Source organism: Pleurodeles waltl, chromosome 11 (genome assembly GCF_031143425.1).
Source record: "Pleurodeles waltl isolate 20211129_DDA chromosome 11, aPleWal1.hap1.20221129, whole genome shotgun sequence".
In the NCBI taxonomy this organism is placed as follows: Eukaryota; Metazoa; Chordata; class Amphibia; order Caudata; family Salamandridae; genus Pleurodeles; species Pleurodeles waltl.
Window position 1 is genome coordinate 40,345,968 of NC_090450.1, and position 20,369 is coordinate 40,366,336.

Sequence of the window (20,369 nt, forward strand, 5' to 3'; positions counted from 1 at the left end):
GGGGTGGGGGAGTGTGAGGAGCGGAGGGAGTTGGGGGAGTTTGGATGGAGGGGGGTGGGGGCATCTGGTGAGTGTTGGGGGTGTGGAGGAGCCACCTACCAATGACAGGGAAGGAATTCCCTGTCACTGGTAGGGCCTACTGCCATGGTTTTTGTGGAGCTGCTAATGCCACAAAAACCATGGGGGTAGGCAGGATCATAATGCAGCCGGCGGTACTATGCCGGCCACCTGGCTGGAGATTGACTTCTCCGGCCCGGTGGATGATACGGCCATGGCGGTATGAACGGAGAAGTGGTGGATTTGCTGCAGCTAACCTGCAATTTTCATAATGTGGCAGTATGCACCGCCAGCCTGTTGGCGGTACTACCACCACATTTCCACTCACCGCTAGGGTCATAATGACCCCCAAAATGTCTGCACCAAATATAATTTCTAAATGTATTCAACCGCCCACACACAGGCCAGCAATTTTTTGTCATTACCAAATAATAGGTTTCAGGCTCCCTTAACACTCTTCAGGCAAAACCAATAGTGTTTTATATACCATTGTTTTGTTTGCGTCAATACTGCCCCCACACCTATGTTACTTGCATCCACCGTCAGACAGCACTAGAGATCATGATCATAAGGCTTTAACAACTTTGCCTTAGACAGTTGTTGTTTTATTTCCTCAAACGCATTAGCGCATTGTGAATCCCATTTGAAACCCACTCTATGCTTCAATAGATTAGGTATAGGCCTGTCCTTTGTTGTAAAATCAAGAATGAAGCGAGAATTAAATTCACTCATTCCCAAAAACGATTTGACTCCAGCTTTGTCATTGGGTAGTGGTGCTGCTTTGATGCATCAATCAAACCAGGTTTTGGAAAAATACCATCTGCCGAGATCTCATGACCCAGGTATTCTACAGATGACTTCATAAATTGGCACTTTACTCTTTTGAGAACAACCCCACGAAATAAAAACTTTTCTAACACCTGTTTTAAAATCTTGTGTTCTAGTTGGTTAGCCGCATATATCAAAACATCATCTTGAAAAAATGGAACATTAGAAACATCTTTAAGTATTGTATTCAATATCCTTTGGAAAACTGAAGCCGCAGACGCCAGACCAAATGGCAAGCAGCAGTATTGAAAAGTTTCTAAAGGTGACACAAATGCTGTTAAATACCTGGCCTCTGGATCCAACACAACCTGATAGTACGCACTGGCCAAGTCAAGCTTTGTAAAAACCTTGGCATCTTTAATAGTAGGCAACGTTTCACTTATCTTAGGTAAAGGATGCAAGTCTACCCAAATCCCTGTGTTAAGCCCTCTCAGGTCCACACTTACTCTCAGCTCACCATTCTTTCTCTTTGCAACCACCAAAGGAGAAATCCATAATGAGGATTCAATGGGATTGAATGATCCCCTTTTCACACAACCCTTTTAATTCCTTCTCCAGTTCTGGCACACTCCTTAATTTATGCTTAACATTGTATTCTTAAACCCCTTTATTTTTCCCAATTCCTCTGAGAACACTTTAGGGAACTCGTTCAAAAAATCTTTAATCTTGTTGGAATCTCTAATCACAGTTACCTGATCACCAGTAACTGGCCGTAACACCATACCAAAAAGACCCTGATGAAAACAACCTAGAATGTTTAGGCCTTTAACTGCAACATAACTTTTTCCATATGCCTGCCTTCCCTTGAATTCCTCAAAATAGCCTTAAAGATCGATTCTCCTTCCCTCATAAGAGACCGGAGTTCTGTCAGTTGGCAAAAGTACACTGCCCTTCCAATTCTGATAGAACAGTTCTTGTGTAATCATTGAAATCCTGGGGCCTGAGTCCACGAACAAACATAAATGTTTGTCATCCACTCTTATAAGTATGTAGGGATCAACACAATTTTCAGGGTCACCACATTTCACCACACCTCTATCAACCACCAACACCATTTCTTGAACTTCTCCCATCAGATTTTCCAAAAACCATCATTGTCCTCCACTACTGAAGTGACCATACTGCTTGTATGATGCTTACTTTGGCACACCTTAGCAAAGGGACCAGTTTTACCACAATTTCTACACTTGATGTTTAAAGCAGGACAATAATTCAATCCTTCTGGATGTAATACATTTCCACATCTAAAACAAACATCTCTATGTTTATAAAAAGCACTAGAATTACTTTTCTTATTGTTCTTAGAGCCTTGTGTGAAGTTTTGTAAACCATACTTGTCTGTTCTCCCTTTGTCATCTTTGCCTCTAACCACACCAACTCTCTACTTTCCGTTGACTTTTCTATATGCTTTGTTGACTTTATAGAGAATTTTAAAGCTTTTTGCAATCTTAATAGTGTCTGTCAATGTTGGGTTATCCAGGGAAAGCAACTTTTGTTTGATAGACCTGTCTAACCCTTGACAAATAAACTGATCTCTAATCAGTTGCTCCCCCAATGCTCCAAATTGACAATCAGCAGCCAACAACCATAATGCAGAAATGTAAGTATCCACATTCTCTCGAGTTTGCTGATCTCTTTTAAAAAGTTTGTGTCTACACACTACTAAACTTGGAGGAGCATCAAACCTGTTGCTCACTTTCTTCACCTCTAACTCATAAACAGCCATTTCATCTTCATCATTTAGAACATCCGGGAAATGTAAAAATAGCTCTTCCTTCAAACCCAATGGAATGTAGAAAAATACATTTCTTGCGCTCAGATCTAAATCGAGCAGCTCCAATAGCTCCCAATTATGGTTGGAAAGCATTATAACAATGTCTCCAAGCTATGTGTGGCTCCCCATGGCTTTCTTAAAATGGTGGAGGTAGATTTACAGCCTGCAAAATGCAATTTGGAATCCTTTTTTTAATATATATATACATATATATATATATATATATATATATATATATTTTTTTTTTTCACTGTAATACTACCAGAATAGCTGCCAAAGATCTTTTGTTTCAACAATGTAGCATTATATCACTATGACCACTCCATGTGCCTAAGCGCCTTCTAAAGATGAAATATCTATTTCTTTGTTAAAATAGTACCTCCAAAATGGCCGCCATTTGTTTATATTTTTTATAGTGAGCGAGCACTCTTTCACTATTGATGAATGTCGAAGGAAACACCTTCAAAATGGCCCTTGTTTCTTTCTTATACGTCCAAGATGGCCGCTGTTTGTTTATATTTTTTAGAGTGAGTGGGCACACTTTCCACTGTTGATGAATGTATAAAGAAACACCTCCAAAATGGCCGACGTTTCTCTTTCTTTCTACAGTGAGCGGAGCATGATACCCACTGTGGCAATGCCCACCAGCACTTCTTCTAAAGTGTTCAAGTCGGAGCCGAAGTCGCAGTTCCGTGCTTGCCTTCACTGCATGTCTGCGCATGTGAAAATACCAACAGCGCTCACCACTCGTCGAGTAGCGCCTGTCTGGGTTTGTTGCATTGCTGCCGTGGGTTCACTCTGCTATGAGGTGACAACTCGTCGCCATCAATGTCGTGAGTACATCGACACTTCACGCTTCTTTGAAGAAATGTATTTAACATAATGAGCGAGTAATAATACCTCTGCTCTCCCTGTTGTTCACATTCAAAAATCCCTTCAAAACATTCCCTAGCAACCCTTCCACTATTCTAAAATAGAACGCTCTATAAAACAAGATCTTGTAAAGACTACAGTTTTCTCTCACCTCTTAGTTTACTTTGCTCTTTTCTTGTTTTTGTGCCTGTTTCACTTGTTTTCACTCATTCTTTGTGCCCGTTTTCACTCTTATTCACCTGTTTTGTGCCTGCTACCACTTGTTTTCACCAGTTTTTGTGTGAATGAATGTGATCGATAGTACTGCAGTGTATTTACAAATATCATATTACATGCACATTATGGAAAAGGCCCTCTCGACAGAGCAGTTAATATATTATGGCTGTAAAAAAGGTGGACTTTGATGAGTTAGAACTGAGTGCCCACACCCACCTACGAAGTGAATTTGTATTTGTAACCATCGTTATTCAACATTTTAAATTCTTAACTATATTGACACCATTATCCTAACAATGTTTTGCAAATCATGATTTAAAGGCATTAGTACTGAATCTAATCCTATGCTGTAGGCTTATATCTCCAATATGCAACCACTTGTCACCTTTGAAACGTATAAAAACTATTTTAAAAAAAGGTTCTTATGGAGAAGGGTATGCCCAAAACTGTAGGTCTGATCTGATTTTATGAACAGTAACAACAAATGTAGCAGGGGTGCCTTACCTAGTGTTAAAAGTTGATGTTAAAAGATATAGGTTTTAGGATGGATTGTTAATGCACTTTGTTAAAGCCTGTAGATATTTATTTAGTTACACGAAGTACATACAAAAACATCAATGGTGTGGTGGCAGCACATACAATCACAGTCCTTGAAAAAACAAGAGTTTCATGCCTTCGTACATAGTCATCACATAGCCATCACGTCGGGAATCCTTGCATGCTGCTCATTTTATCTGCAGTGCACTGCATTCCACAAGGCCACTTGCCATCACACTGGGTGGCTGTCTTGGAATGTACTGTCCATAGTGACAGAGTATTATTGTTCTGTCACACCAAGAAGGTCAACATGTTGCTTATGAACATGTTGGATCATTAAACTAACAGTGCACCATGTAGAATATCATTGAAAGAAGCTGGTTCTGCTATGTTTCATTGTATTTTTTATTGGCAGCCTCTGTCCACAATGTTTATTTTTTAATTTATTTTTCATGCGAGTGTTGAGTTTCTACGTATTTAATTTTATTGTATTTTATTTTGGCTTGGTAAGTGGGTGCATGCTAGGGATGTGTCAGTGGGTGGGTGGATGGATATATCAGTGCATGTACAAATGAAAGAGTGAATAGGTGACTTATTGAGTGCCTAAACTCACCAGTGACTGTTCAATTTAGCTAGAATAAAACCATTGAACAACTGACTTTCACCACTTTAAGCTTCAATGAACACAAAAGTGGGCAACAAAACATGATATGAGCACAACTTTGATCCTCACACACAATAATGAAACACTACCCAGTAAACCACATGACAGACTCAGGGTCTCATTAACAGTTTGGCGGGCGGGGGAGGCCGTCCGCTAAACTCTTTATGATGGAAGACCACCAGTACGGTCTGCTGCCCGCTGGCCCTATTAAGAGCTGGCCCAGCGGTAAACTCCCCACAACATGGAGCCGGCTCATAATCGAGCCGGCAGCAATGTTGCAGTGCATTAGGTGCAACAGCACCTGTCACGCTTTTCACTGCCTGTTTGCCAAGTGCATGGGCAGTGCAGGGGCCCCATGGGGCCCCTGTCACCCTGTCTCTGCCAGCCTTTGCAAAGCGGTGGAACCACCATGCAAAGGCTGGCGGACACGGGGGTCATAATCCCCAGGAAGGCACTGCTTGCAGTGCTGCCCTGGTGGAATAAGACTGCCGGCACCACCGGGCTATTGACTGGCAACAACCTGGCGGTGCCAGCGGTCAGACTGTGGTGCTTTCGCCACAGTCAAAATGTGGAGGCTGGACTGCATTGGCAGCAGACCGACCTCCACTGCGGCCCTGGTGGTCTAATGACCACCAGGGTTGTAATAATGGCCTCGGTCTTCAAACCAAAGCACTCCCAAGGAGTAACATGCAACTCAAATGCTAATTTGCATGGAGCTTCAACTGGGCTGTGACGCTCTATATAAATGCTACTGCAATACAAGGCAATGCAAAATGTTCCTCCAGCTGCCCCCCTCCATGCACCTATGAGACCCCAGTGAGAGTGACACCCCCTTCTCCTGAACTGCACAACCCTGTTTTACTAATTGAAAGTATGAAATGTACATAGTCAAGTGAATTACAGACATGACACTAACAGATCTGTGTAGTATGTTGCAGGTAAAGTAGCTGAGAATATTGATGTTTGGATTCAATAACATTTTTAGACAGGCCAGACAATCTTTGTGTGATCCTCAAGAAAAACGGATTGGTTCTTCAGTAATGAGAGCTATACGTCCATTCCATTGTCCACAAATTGACATCTGTTCCTACTAGCTGTCAACTCTGCAGCTATCAAATGGAATGACCGATTCTTCATTTAGTTCAGTGTTTAAACGGAGACCAATATATATTGTTAAGCAGCTGATACTCAAAATGTATTGAAAATGTATTATTTAAGCAGCAACATAGTCCTACATAAGCTTGACCGATTTTGTCCACCATTACCAAGTTTCTGTAATCTAAACCAGTATTTTAGAAAGATATTCGTCGTAGAACTTAACACATTCAATTGTGTAATCAAAATGATGTTTTCCAGTATTCAATCTTTAAGGCTTCATGTCTTTTTGCTAGTATTGTCGTTAAAGCACAGGGAAAAAGCAGGAGTGTTGGATACATCTTATGCAACACCCTCATTTTAAAGAGAAGTGCTCTCATTCAGCGGTGCACACTGTAGCTGTGTGATTGATATTCCCAACTTGTAGGGCTTCTTCAAAGAAGCCTTGGTAAAGTATAGCTAGATAAACAGCAACTGCTAAGGAAATGTTGGACATATATAAATGAGTTGTTTTTTCTTAAAAAAGCCTTGTCACTTACAATCAGCAGTTGTTTGGTACATGTTTTGCACTTGATAGATGATTTAATATTTACAAGATGAGCTGTTGTCCAATACTACTGGAAGAAGAGGAAATCTCACACCTCTCAACTTGTCAAGGGTCTACATTGAACCTAAACTTTAAAGACAGTTCACTACATAGGAATTTCATTTTGGAGGAATGTGGTAAAAGACCTGAGCACTTTTTGAAGCTGAATATGGTACAGTGACAGTCAAATTCTGCAAGTGGGTTACATTACCGCGTCCCATTCTTCTTTTGTTGTCTCCAAGATGTCCTTGCTAACTGCTTCTGTAGCTGCGCTCGAGAACAGATAGTCAATTCCTCCGTATTTGTCTAAGGCCTGCACCAAAAACAAAATCAGACAAAAAGAGAAGCATGAAAGATAACTGTGCTGTTGTTTCATCGAATACCAGCAATTATTCATCCTCTCAGTATCAAAAATTGCTCACATTTAATTGGTCAAATCATGTAGCATTCACCTTCCTGCGAACAGATCTTTCTCAAAAAGGTCAACAGACTGCTGAAACAACCAAATGGATCCCAATACACATTCATGAAAATTGTGAAAAAAGAAAATACCAGCTCCCTTACAGGTGACAGGAACACTAATACTATTGTGCTGTCCAATATTTATACCCCAGATGTCTTTGAAAGTATCAATACTATTATACTATGGCAAGAGCACAAAATCCAAAATAGTCAAACCCTGGTGCTCACAAAATATGCATTTATGCAAAATGAGGGTGAAAAAATAGAGTTTGACTCATTTATAGGGTCCAGCAAGACAAAGCCTTGATGCACACTACAGCAGAGACCATAAATAAAAGGTCACAGATCACTCACAAGTTCTTCTCAGCACAGCACAGAACAGTAAATCCCACAACATAGCAGTAAAACAGGCAATTTAAAATATGAGCGGCATGATTGCTGGCTGGTAGTTGTTTTTTTTGCTTATCCTATCTGGCCCTACTTAAGAAAACATTTCAGTGTGTCAAAGCAAGGAAGCAGTTGTATATGGTACTAATAACTGTGGCCCAAGAGCAGTGAAGTGGGCCAGTCAAGAAATGAATCTCAACAAATATTGGCTTACTATCCCATACCAGTAGTAATAAAATACCCAATCTGATTTCAAACATTGTAAGTAATGGAATCTTGCTACAGTTTCCTTTCATAAAGCAAGTAATGGGAGCAGAGATTAGGGGCATTAGTAAACAGACATTGGTAATCCCAATGGTCTGGCTCATAACTGACTATGTTACAGGTGAGGTTAGGTGCTCAATACCCCACAAAATGTGCCGTTTGCCACTCATCATTGCAGTCCTATAGCCATTCACCTACCAACTGACTCATTCTTATCTTCATCTACTAACCCATCTTCTACATTAAAACACTCTCACAAACACAATAGACATATGCAATATAAATGAAAAGAATACATTACAGAAAAAAGACATGGTGCAGCATAAACATGGCAGGCATGCGTTTGCAATTAAGAATAAATAAAAAGTAAACATAAAGGCGAGAAGCTATCTTATAATGTGCAGTGATTTATTAAAACACTAATCGGGTGATATGTTCTGAATGAGACAGTCATCTTGAAATGGGAAACCACTGACACAATATCAATTATGAAGATGGTTACCAGGTTTATAATTAGTGGCCTTCCAGGTAACGGTGCACTGAAGACCAAATTAACATTAAACATGGAGCCCAGTAACATTGTCTATAAAGCTACTGAGTGCTCTAAAAGGAAAGAAAAAAAAGAAAAAAGGGAAGGAAAGAAACAATAGGGGCCTTTAAAATGAGGATGTGCAAAACTAAAGCGACTGGAGCACAAGCCCTGGAGCACACTCCATTTAAAGTGAATCTGCGTATGTGATTGGCCACACTGGCATCACTCAGAGGACAATAGAGACCATGACTGAAGTTGGCTAAAGTTGTCTGGCCCATCACTCCATCATATATATTGTCACGGACAGAGTCAGAATGTGAATGACACTCAAACAGTCAAACAGCCGAAGACGTCTGACCCGAATTCTGTCTATAGTTCTATCAGGGGCAGTCCCTTGTCAATGGGGGTGGAGGGGCGGGGACTATTAAAAAAAAAAAAGCTAAGCCTTTATGTTGGGAGAGGCGGCTCTGTTTCTCCGTCCTCCTCTGACTTCTGGAAGCACAAGGTTTCCAGACTCCTCTCCAATCACAATGCTGCTGTCAACAGCATGACAGCAGCATCCTAATTGGTGTGAGCAGGGTGTAGGGCCATGTACACTTTCTCCTCCCTACTGTTCAATACAGCCAGGGAGGAGAAATGCAAAGTGTGCATGACTGTTTGGCCGGCCTAAGAAGGCTGACCAAAAGCATCATGCGCACTTTATGTGCACTCACCACTCTATCTCTAACCCTTCTCCTCCCGAGCCCCTCATGGCCCGACCCTGGCTTCCAGAGGAAAACAAAATGATGATAACATTATGTTATTATCAATTTTTTCCCTTTTGTCCACTGTATAAAGCAGTGGGGCGCCGATGGTGAGCACTTTCATTAACACTAATAATTATTTCAAGTATTCCTGTTTTTGATTTAACATTTGTATTTTGTATTTATAAAGCTCATTTGGGCCAAGTCATCGAAGTGCTAAGAAGGTAAGGAAACGAGTCCACAGAATAAAGAGAAGTTCAAAAGAGAGGCACTAGTGCGGAAAAAGCCAATAACATTGAAAATGTATTAACATATAAAATAACATGTGACTCAAAATGTGCGTACTTGAATGGCCATCATCTTATTCAAAGTTATTCATTTATAGTGTATTAACATGTTTTAAGAGCTTATATATTTGTCGAAAATGCAATAATCTGCCATACTTTCAGCTAAACATTATGAATTTTGCTTATGGTAACTAAAAGTTTCAAGTTAGCGAGATCTAGGCTAAAGCTAGATGTCTGCCAAATACCGAGAAATGGATCATTAGTAAAATGATCTCATGTTCGCTGAATAACAAATCCTTTGTATAAGTCTTAAGGTTATCCAAAACCTGTAATCACAAAATGTATTTCTCCAGAGGGAATGTGTGTAAACCTGAATGTTTCTACATTATTGCAACCCTTGACATGAAGCGTATGGGAAAGCAGCGCTCTCAGGAACTAATAATGGGCCTACTGATAGAGGATCTATAAATTGATTCTTATTGTGTCGACTAATGTACGTAAACAGAGAAGAACCAATCATCCACATGTGAAAGACTGTCTAGTTATGTCTCTGATTTGGAATAAAAATATTACTTGACAGCCATTTCTCGCAAGACGCTTCTGACCAATGACAATATGGGATAACTTTAACTTAACCACACTGCTCCTGTAGTTCCCAGCTCATTCCACTGACACTCCTTATGAGATTTGTTTGTCACTTTGACACCTGCCAGCCTGTTTACTGACATTCTGGTACTTTGCTATTTTTGTTTATTTTCTTATGCTCCATGCCATGATGCTGGTGCTTACTTTAGCGCGTGATGCTTAGAGCCTGTAGCACTTTTGCTGCCTGCCTTAGATATTATTTTGATGGTTCGGAGAACTTAGAACCCCGATTCTGAACCGTCTCCCCTTCATTCCATTCTGTCCTGATGCTGATTTTCCCTCTGATGAAGACAATGCCACTTGCTGATCCTTAAGGACAGGTATATGCTGAAATGTCTATTGTTGATTTGTCTTCTGTTTTCTAGGTCCCAACTGCTGCTTTTTGATAGAGCCATAGCTAAAGGTTTTCCAAATTTATGTTACTAAAACATTTGCATGCAGCCGAACATGCTAATGCTAATCTGGAGTTAGTGAAGAGTTTTCTTTATTCATCCGTTTTGACAACAAACGGATGTCATTCAATTACTGATCAAATGTATGCTATTTTCATTGCACAATTACTCTTGCTATTGATTTGTACTGTTCCTATTGGGAGTCTTGTTATTAATGCTTTAGTGAAGTTAAGAGTTTTTAGACGTTTTGATCAACCAGTGTTGTTTCTGTATCTTTATCATGTGGTTTTGAAATGAATTTCTGTGATCTTAGCATTGTTAATCTAGGGAAATAAATATTCTAACTGATACTAAAAGGTGTGGTAATTCATGGCCAAATGGATCATGATGTGTACAGTTACTGACTCTAACAATCGTATAGTTTATTTGAAGATATTCATATGATGTACAGATTTAATGGGGTGAACATCTTAAAAAGTCAAAAGGTCCATCGGCCTAAGGATGCGTCTCCTTAATAATTAACATAAATAACTAGATAAGGTAAATGTCTTTGCACACTGGCCACACTGTGATGCTGTATCTAGAAAGTACTTTACCGGACACACAGAAAATTATGTTCTTAAAATTACAAACGTATAACATTACCATTGCCAAAACAATATGCAACCCTTTTTAAGAGCCCTAACAGGGATCATCACATGCAATTCTTCCATGTCTATGGCTTTTTAGCGGTGGGGGAGCTAATCCTTTTCCTGCTACAGGAATCTGTCAGATATAACACAATTCGTGCCTGCAGGTCTTAATTTATTATAATAATAATCCATTCTATTGTCTTTAACACGATGTTCTCCACTTTAAATACGCCAGCCATGTTGCCTTTGTGATAGCTTTTACTAACAAGGAGAACAGGCAAGCCATCTTACATAACTGTTTTCCAATTAACAAATCAGGGGCAGTATTAAGCAAATGGTGCACTTTCAAAAAGTGCGCTGAGCGCAAACAGCATCAGTGCACCCTGTTACAATGAATGTGCTGCCCCTATTCAGTGAAATGTGGAGCAGCTGCTTCAACGCTGAACCAAGTTTCATTGTACAGGCTGCAACCAACCTGCATTTTAAAGAGGGGTTAGAGATCCTACAGCAGCGAGGTACAGTGAGTAACTGCATCCTCCTGGAGGGGTATTTCTGGTGAGTACATCAGATCTTCTTTCATCCTTTCAGCAGGGCTATGTCCAGGAGGCACACTGACAGTGTGCCACCTTTTTGTGGTGATCTGTTGTGTGACTCCTAAGGGCATGTTTGCCCAGAATGAAGACCCCTGACCTAAACCAAAAGCATAGTGACCCGCTCAGAGAGATCTATTAGTCTACACTTTCTTGGCAAAACACAATACCAAAAGAAAAAAACTAAAATGTTATTGTTTTCATACAAATGTATTCCTGCTTTTTTTTTTTTTTAAAGTTGCAAAGTAATGAAGAAAATGATAAGAAAAAGTAGGACCTGCATACTGTGATGCAGGGCATGGGAGAGGTGAAAAAAATTGATAATCGGTGCACTTGCGACATGAAACCAACACTCGGTTGACTGTTTGCAAATTTTTTTAAATACAACAAAACACCATTAGTGAAAGTTCCGTTGGATAATTCCATATTAATTCCAGTCAATAAGAAAGATATGTGACATTCCGACTCCCTAAATTAACTTCAACAGGGTCTTCATCAAGAGTGGTGAATGGTAGCAACCGGCAAGAAATAAAGTTGATGGATCAGCCACTAAAGTCTGCAAAAATGTCCCAAACATGGTGGACCCTTCACTAATTTTACAAGAACTATCATACCCCTATAGCTATTGTTTGGTATACAAAAATGATTGCCTAGTGTTAAAGGATCACCACTAAACGGGGTCCCAACACTATTAGATCACAAGTGAATCAAATATAATATGGAGTGGCTTCCTTTCACCACTTTGATCTTCCATTCTGCAAAACAGATCCCAAAAAAATAATGTATCTGACACTTTATCACTTCATTTGCTGTAGACAAACTGTACAACGCTTGTTTGGAGGAGGTGAATAGTAACCATTACACCAATTCGTGAGTATGAAATAACTATGGTGTAAAAATTGCATTTCCTCAGCATTTTGTGAAATGACACAAAGAAATAATAAAAAATAATAATGATATTAAATCAGCGTAATTACATATGTTATCATTATGCATGGTGCGTAACTATTGAAAAGAAAGGGTAAAGATATAACTCAAATGAAATTATAGAGATCACCAGTGATTTCATGCATTCTAAGAGAATCCAAGTTTCAGTATGCCTAGAAAATCTCTTACCATTTTGGTAAACAATGTTCCTCCCAAAAACAAACCACATCTTCCAGTGGATCAGCGCTGACTACCAATGCTGTCAAAAAGTAGAGACATACTTAGGAAAATTGAAAAGAGTTAGGAATTGCCATCCATTGGCAAACAGAGGACTTACTCATGATAGCTTCAGTGATGTGCTGTCTGCTTAAAGTGAGACCGCGCATGCGCACTACCTCTGAATAGCGGTTGGAAGGCCTCCATGCTTGTTACGTGCATGTGGGCAGGATGTTAAAAACATGTTGAATTGCATCTAAAAAAGTGGAGTGTACCAAAAAATAAATGTAATGGCATGATGATCCCAGGGAGTTTGAAAAAAGAAATGTAAAAGCTCTAACAAAAAAGTGTTACAAAAAGCTGCAATAGAAATGTAAAAAAATCCCAAACTGTTTTAGTGATTAGGAGACTCATCATAGATCATGCAGGCCCGCCTATCTTGTGCAGCAAGAATGACTACAAGAAAATATTATAAATATATAATTGTTCAAAACCACTTCAGATATACATACATGATAATACCGCATCTCTTTAAAATATCAGAAACAAATAATATTCACAATGCTCATATGTTATATGTTACTGAGCCGTCATAAAACACCTTAAAAAAGGCTGGTTGTCTCCAGTCCCCTAAATTGTTCAGTCCATTGTTGATTGTGTCCAGGTTTTTTATCAATTTCAGTTCTTTCCTCAAAATTAAAGTGGTAAGATGATCTACTCTTGCATCTAGTTGCAGCTGCAGAGCCAGCAACACTGTAATCTGACTGGTTATTTTCCTTAAAGTGCATGTATTAATGATGGACTTTTCTTTATGTTCCAAAAGTATGTTAAGTCAAAGGTCTTTGCCGCTGTATTTCAAGATGTGGCTTAGTGCTCTTTGGCTAGTGCATAACGTATTGTTTTAAAGATGTTGCATTGACTGAAACTTCTTATGACAATGTGTTGCCAAAGCTGTTCGATGCTTTCTCAGAAAATGGGAAAGTGCTAATGTGTGATATTTTTCCATGGAATTCTCTGATTTGTCAGAAGCAATGATACATGGGATCACACTATGCTGAAACTATGGTTTCGCTAATTTCATATGCAGAATTTGTGTATGAAAACCCCTTGGTTCTTGGGATGAGACAGTTTATTTAATTACTTTTTTTTTAACGCAAAATGGCCTGTCTGTTTCTCTTATGATGGTTCCGTTAACTTAGACTTAGAATAATTATAATTTCTTACTATGTATGCTGTATATGAACATTTATTGCTACATTTTGCATGTCTCTGTACTGCTTCTAATGGGAATTTTGTAAAAAAAAAAGCCTTTAACTTTAGCCTTGATTTAGTACTCAATTATTGAGTGGTCCCAGTTGTTTATTTACAACTCTGCTAAATTAATGTTGGTTCTGGTTAAAGTAGATGTTCTGTATCGCAAGGATGATACAGCAGAACTTCTACAGTCAATTTGGGTGATTTAAATTAAAGGGTGCATTAACTTTGGGGTTCAGGGTTCTGCTTCTACAAAACAGATAGTAGAGGATGGTGCATAACTCTTTTGTAGGGGTTCTTCAAAAGAGTTCCCAGAGATTTCTCAGCCCTTAAGGCCCAGTCCAGGGAATAACAGAGTCCTGGAGCTTTAGCACACCGCCAGTACTGAAAACTCTCAGGAAGTGCAGAAAGTGTGTCACTTGATGATTTAGAGGGTACATTATGAATAGGATGAACTGATTTTTGCATGGTGTATGCATTTGTAATGTATTTTGGAGTTCTTGTGTGAGGAATGGATTTCTGTTTCTGTTGATAGTTGTGTGAATATGATGATCGGAAGCTCAATTGGTGGTTTGAATTATTAATAATTGTAATCACACTTGAAGTTCTATTGGTTAGTTTGGTTTGGTTATCAGATTTGTTGAAATCCCAGATCTCAAAATATATTGGTTTTACTTGTCTGTAAGCAAGTCATACTAATCGATGGGGATTCTGAGCTAATGACTTTTCCTTTCTAGGTCGTGTGCTTAATTTGGATTGGTATAACTTGCTCTTGAGTGCACAGGAGCATGCTCACTGACTAGGGTGGATTGGACTGGAGTCAATTCAATTTCAATTAAATGTTATTTTATTTATGATTTGGAACTCCGCTGAGGTCCACATAAAATGCACCATACAACAAAACTTTAGTATTACTATTTTCATCTCAAAGCAAATTAAAAACAGAGAAGAAGTTTATACAGTAAAAGTTTGTATCACGATGATCCATGATGTTTTCCAACCTTGTAATTACACGCTACATTACTAAAATAATAGCACAGAGGGAGAAGAAAATGTGGATGCTCACATCAGTGCAATTAAAATTTCAGAAATGAGTACAAACAATATTTAAGGCTTTAAGAGCAATACCCACTATATATAACTGCCTGGTGTAGGGTACCAAAGTATAAGTAGAACACAATATGTAGAAGAGAGGAATACCAAAGATACCAACACCAACTGACTTCAAACAGAACCTGTCTAACCATAATATTACAGATGTATACATGTGCGGGGAACAAAGATTTTCATGGACCAAACTCAAACCAACTTTTCACGTTTTATCGTGAGGAGCCTTGATATCTCTGCACCATAATGATAATGTTATTATATGCGAGTTAAAGCAATAGACATATTATTAGGCTTTGCCACACGACTAGCCATACGGCAAATGCTCTTAAAATAAGTTTACAAAACATTTGAAAAAAATGAAATATTTTGAAACAGAATCTTTCTTTAGGAGGATCATAGAGGGCTCGGAGGAACTCAGGCACCAACAACAAAGAGAGCTGAAGACAGATTGGTTTTAGCCATTTACGCCGGAGTGAGGCAAGAGATGGACAAATGAACAATACATGGATTAGGTCTTGAGATTTCGCCAAACAGAAGTTACACTCTTTTGATGTTCCTTGCCATTTCGCCAACAGTATATTCAGGGGAAGCAATGCCTGGCGTAGCTGCATTCAAAAGCGCCTGACACTATGAGGATTATTACATGTGATGTAAGGTTGTGATTTTGTTATTACTAGAATATTGACTATATACTTTTTGTTTTACAGCTCTCGAGATCTAAGCGGAAGCACAAAGCCCATAATCTTCAAAATAACTTTCAAATGGCAAGAGGAGAGTTCCAGGACCTGGCTACACTCCAGATCCAGCCTTTCAAGGGCATTGGAAAAGTTCTTACAAAAGGCATATTTGACCTTGCCATTGTCTAAAAGGAGTTCTTTCTTTAATATTGATCTTATGGAGTTTTCCTCGCTCTTTAGAATTGAGGCGGCCAACCGAATAAACCCCGCTAATCCTTGGACATACTCACTTCTAAGCCCCATTTCCAACCTTAAAGCCGCCACAGAGACTGCTGTATTAACAGACAATAGTTTTCTAAGAATTTTGCCTTTTGACTGATTCTAGAACCCCCATTTGGAAATATCTATGAGTTCCACCCCATATAGCAGGGATGCAGGAATTTTGACTCGATATGCAGATAAAAGATATGAAAAATGCATTCTCCCTGTGGCTGTATATAGGGCCCCCAAACCTCTTGCCTGACATTCGGCCTTTGATTTATTTGAGGCAACATCACTAAGGTTCCCACTAACTATTTTCCCTAAGAAGGGATAAGATTTCTATGTTTTGCTTACCCAATGTCCAATGGTAATCGTGAAAAGCCATCTATTTTCCCCCCAGAAAACAGAGAACCTTACTTTTAATAACGTTGATCTTCAAATAATGGGAGTCAGAATATCTTAATAAAAGCTGCTAGCGGTTCTGTAAGCCTTTAGGGGTTAAATAGAGAATTATAATGTTTTCAGCATATAGCAGGTAGCAAATTGGGCGCCCACCTAATAACTGGGGAAAACCCTTGCCCTGGGACAAAAAGGAGGGGAGATCTGAAATGTAGAGGCAAAAAAGCAAAGGAGCCAATAGGCAACCCTGTTTTAGCCCGTTGGACGTAGCTATCTTGTGGGATAAACCTCTATCACCCCCCAAAAGGATTCTACACTAGGTATTGGAGTGGAGAGCTATTACTAACTCAAGGTGGGATATAGGTAACCCCAGACTACATAGCTTAGCCCATCTTAAATCTATCTACTTTATCAAAAGCAGTGGATACGTCTATGAAGGCGCCATATACCACCCCGCCTCTCAGTTTTACATATGTTTCTGAGCTAATTTATAGCTCAGCGATATTATCAAGGGTACTATGTTTACGCCTAAATCCAGATTGTTCCAAGGAGATGATATTATTCTCCTCTGCCCAAGACGTTAGTCTAGAAAGCAAACATTTGGTGAAAAATTTACCCACAGCATCCAGGAGGGCAATCTGACAATATTTGTCAGGACAGGATTGGTCGCCCTTTTTAACTAAGGGTACAATTATACTACCCACCAATGAGGGAGGAATACATCTAGAAAGGTAGCATCTACTAAAGACCACAAACAAGATCTTACACCAAGAATTCCTGTCCTGTTTTATAACTGATATAGGAAGTTCATTAGGGCCCATTGCAGCAGAAGAGTGCATATCGCGAATAGCACAGTCGATCTCTGTTATTGACAGAGGAAAAGGAGTATATGCACCTGAGTTTTCAGGCGGCCGAAATGCAATGACCCCATTTGAGGCATATAGGGAGGCAATAAATTGAGACCAGTGAGCTATGGTGATCACAACGGGGGGGGCGAATTCTCGACCCACAACCTTCACCCACTAAAGCCCAAAAACGCCTTGCTCAGTCCTTTGTGGCGGCTTCCCGGAGCGGAATCCAAAGCCTATCCCCAGATTCTTTTGCAAGACGGCCCTTCAACTGCTTCTTTCTCCTGTTCAAGAGGACGACCCTAGCATTTCTTTCCTCGAGCAAACGCGAAACCTATTGCATTGCAAATGCTTGTTATCTTTAGTCAGCTCCGCTAAAATTGCTGTTACAGAGTCGTCAAGAATGTAGTCTGAGCCCCCTAATAATTTCTCCAGGAGCTTTAAGATTGATGCAAGAAGGTTTTCCGAGCTAAACAGAGAGGCTGAAAGCCTAGCCTCTGATTCAGGGGGTTGAATAGGTTGGATTCCACTTTCTTTTACAGCTGGCGTTGCAGACAAGTGAGAATGGATGTATAGTAAATCTTGTAATAAGGGAGTACTATTAAACAGCTCCAGGCCAGTTGAAGTTAGCAAGCATTTGGACCTGGAAACCACAGACGCAGGTGAGAAATCCTTAGCCTGAGGGCTGTATCTCTGAAAAAATCTGGATCCAGATCCTGTAGCATTAAGTCACAGGGATCAATCGCAGCTGACGCTGTTGATGAAATGGCACCACTTTCCTGAGGACTTTTTGGAGCCAGGTCAGCTTGAGTAAAAGAACTGACTTGCCAGGCAGATGTAGGAGAGGGACATTGCTGTGGCTGAACAGTCTTTGCAGTCTCTGCAAGGGACGATAAAAGGCCTTGTTCCAAGGTCTTAGCTCCTCTTTTCTGGCTTACTTCTGCCCGATAAGACTCCCTTGAGAGCTCCCTGGAGGCTCCCTCGGAGGCCCTCCAGAGGGCTCAGTATCCGGAGTTTCGATGGGGAGGACTTCATCTTTTGTTTCCTGTATTGAGGTGTTCTCTTATTCCCAAAAGGTAAATAGTTGCTTCTGCGACTGACCCTTCAGCAAAAGGGCAGGAATAGCCTTGTTCCATAAGGGATTGGATTTGTTTTTTTAAGCAGGATCTACATTGAAGCAGACGGCCTGAGCGGAGCTTCTTTATGGTCATCGTAAAGACTACCCCCACTAGGGGCACAAAAAAGGCTACTACAGGAGATTTGCGGCTTGGGCGAGGCAAACAAGGTCAATCTCACATGGTCGTCACCCTCTTTACCAGTTTCAACAGCTTCTTCACCAGCTGACCTAGCCTAACCTGACTTAATGGGCATCCAGCAACGACCAACAACAGCTTCCAGCTGCCTGCTGTTCCTCTGCGCTCTGTGCACTTAATTCGCCGCTGCATCCCCCGGAGCGCTCTGCCGCCTAAACTCCGATCTTACCCTCCTCACAGTGTCGTAGGCGTGGGCGGGAGACCCGTGAGGAGAGGCTGGGTCTTGAAAGTGAAGGCCTTCTCACACTGCAGGCGGATGGGCTAGACTGCCAGTAGAGTGCGCCCCTTGAAGGCAAAGGCCTTCTCACATGACAATCGGAGGGGCTGAGTCGCTTGCTGCCGTAAGGATCCCCAGACGTGCGGAACCCCAGGCCCGAGATGAGCAGATGAGCCCCGGAGCACTGTGCCGGTAGAGCACTGGTCCTCTTCGCAATGTTGAGAGCATGGGCAGGTGCACTGTGAGGGGAGAATAGATCCTGAAGAAAATGGCCTTTAGAGCAGCAATCAGAGGGTGTGGGTCCCTCTGCAAGCCACACCCGGACGGGCCGCTTCAGCAGGGGTCTGCGAGGGAAGCTGCGGGATAAGCCGCTCACCTGGGGGCCCCTGGCGGGAAGAGTGCACTGCCCGCTGCGGCCACAGTCAGGCTCCCCAGATGCGCGGAAGAACTACGAAGCTCCGGCGGGAGCGGTGCGCCGGTCAGAGCGCTTTCCAGCTAGGTCCACAGGGGACAGCACTAGGGCTCCAGCAGGAAGGAACCACGTGCTGCACGCCACTAGGCTCTCCCCGCCTCTCCGGACTCTCCTGGCATCTGAGCTGCGTACGTTTCCAGTTCCGGGCTACGCAGCTCGCGTCTCGTGTCGATGTCACTTCCACAGGCACTAAAAATGTGAAGAGTCTACCTAGTGTGAATTGTGCTTTAAATGGATTTTCCATTTTGCTGTCCTTGGTTTTAAGTGTTACTATTGTTTCTGAAGTTTCATAGTTGTGATTGAATTGTCTTACATGATTGACTGACTTTTCCTTCCTATCTAAGGTAAACAGACAGGGATTTATTCAGTTTATTGGTTTAAAAGAGGTTTTTCTATTGTTTTCCTGTACACAACGAAGTCATGCTGTCATTGGTTAGTCGTTAAAAGAGTGACCTTTACTATTACCACTCCAATCTAAGCCTTTTGGGGGAAGGTGTTGGGCACTAAAGGGGTCACATTTACTATTCCCACTCCAATCTAAGCCATTTAGGAAAGGCGTTCAACACTCAAGTGGTCATATTACTAGTCCCACTCCAATCTAAATAATTTTTGGGGAATTGCTGGGCACTAAAGGAGTGACCTTTACTATTCACACTGCAATCTCAGACATTTAAGTGAAAGCTTTGGACTCCAACAGGGGTGTGGAATTCTTATAAGTTGACATCCTGGACATATTGCTTGGGGTCATGGACAACAAGTGTTTATGTTTATTTTGCCCTTGGGACAAAACGTTTTGCTAAATTACAGTGAAATTTTAGGTACCATTTATTTGGAGCATTATTTAGTAAAATATGTTAATATGTGCTATTTATTCCAAAAACTATTCATAATTGGGAATCAATGTGACCAGTTTCAATGTGAGAAGTATAGAAATAAACGTGCATTGGCAAAGCCAATAGGTCTGACAATGGAGGCAGCCTTTTGGTTTTGTCAGTGCAATTCATTTTTTGAGATAGTTTTTCCAAAACTTTATTTGTTGTGGAAGTTGCAAAGCCCTTGTCATTACAACAAACTTTGGCAAAAGTAAACATAATTTTCATCTAAGAAAACA

General features: G+C 40.7%; 1 protein-coding gene across 2 annotated transcripts in view; it reads right to left on the reverse strand.

Annotated features, from left to right (window-relative positions):
• The window catches only part of LOC138265362 (dehydrogenase/reductase SDR family member 4-like), a 157,525-nt gene that overhangs the window by 96,656 nt on the left and 40,500 nt on the right, over window positions 1-20,369 (reverse strand). For both annotated transcript variants that reach the window (XM_069213005.1, XM_069213006.1), the window contains exon 4: window positions 6,842-6,943. In XM_069213005.1, the coding sequence (XP_069069106.1) occupies window positions 6,842-6,943 (102 nt within the window). The remainder of the gene's footprint in view (window positions 1-6,841; window positions 6,944-20,369) is intronic.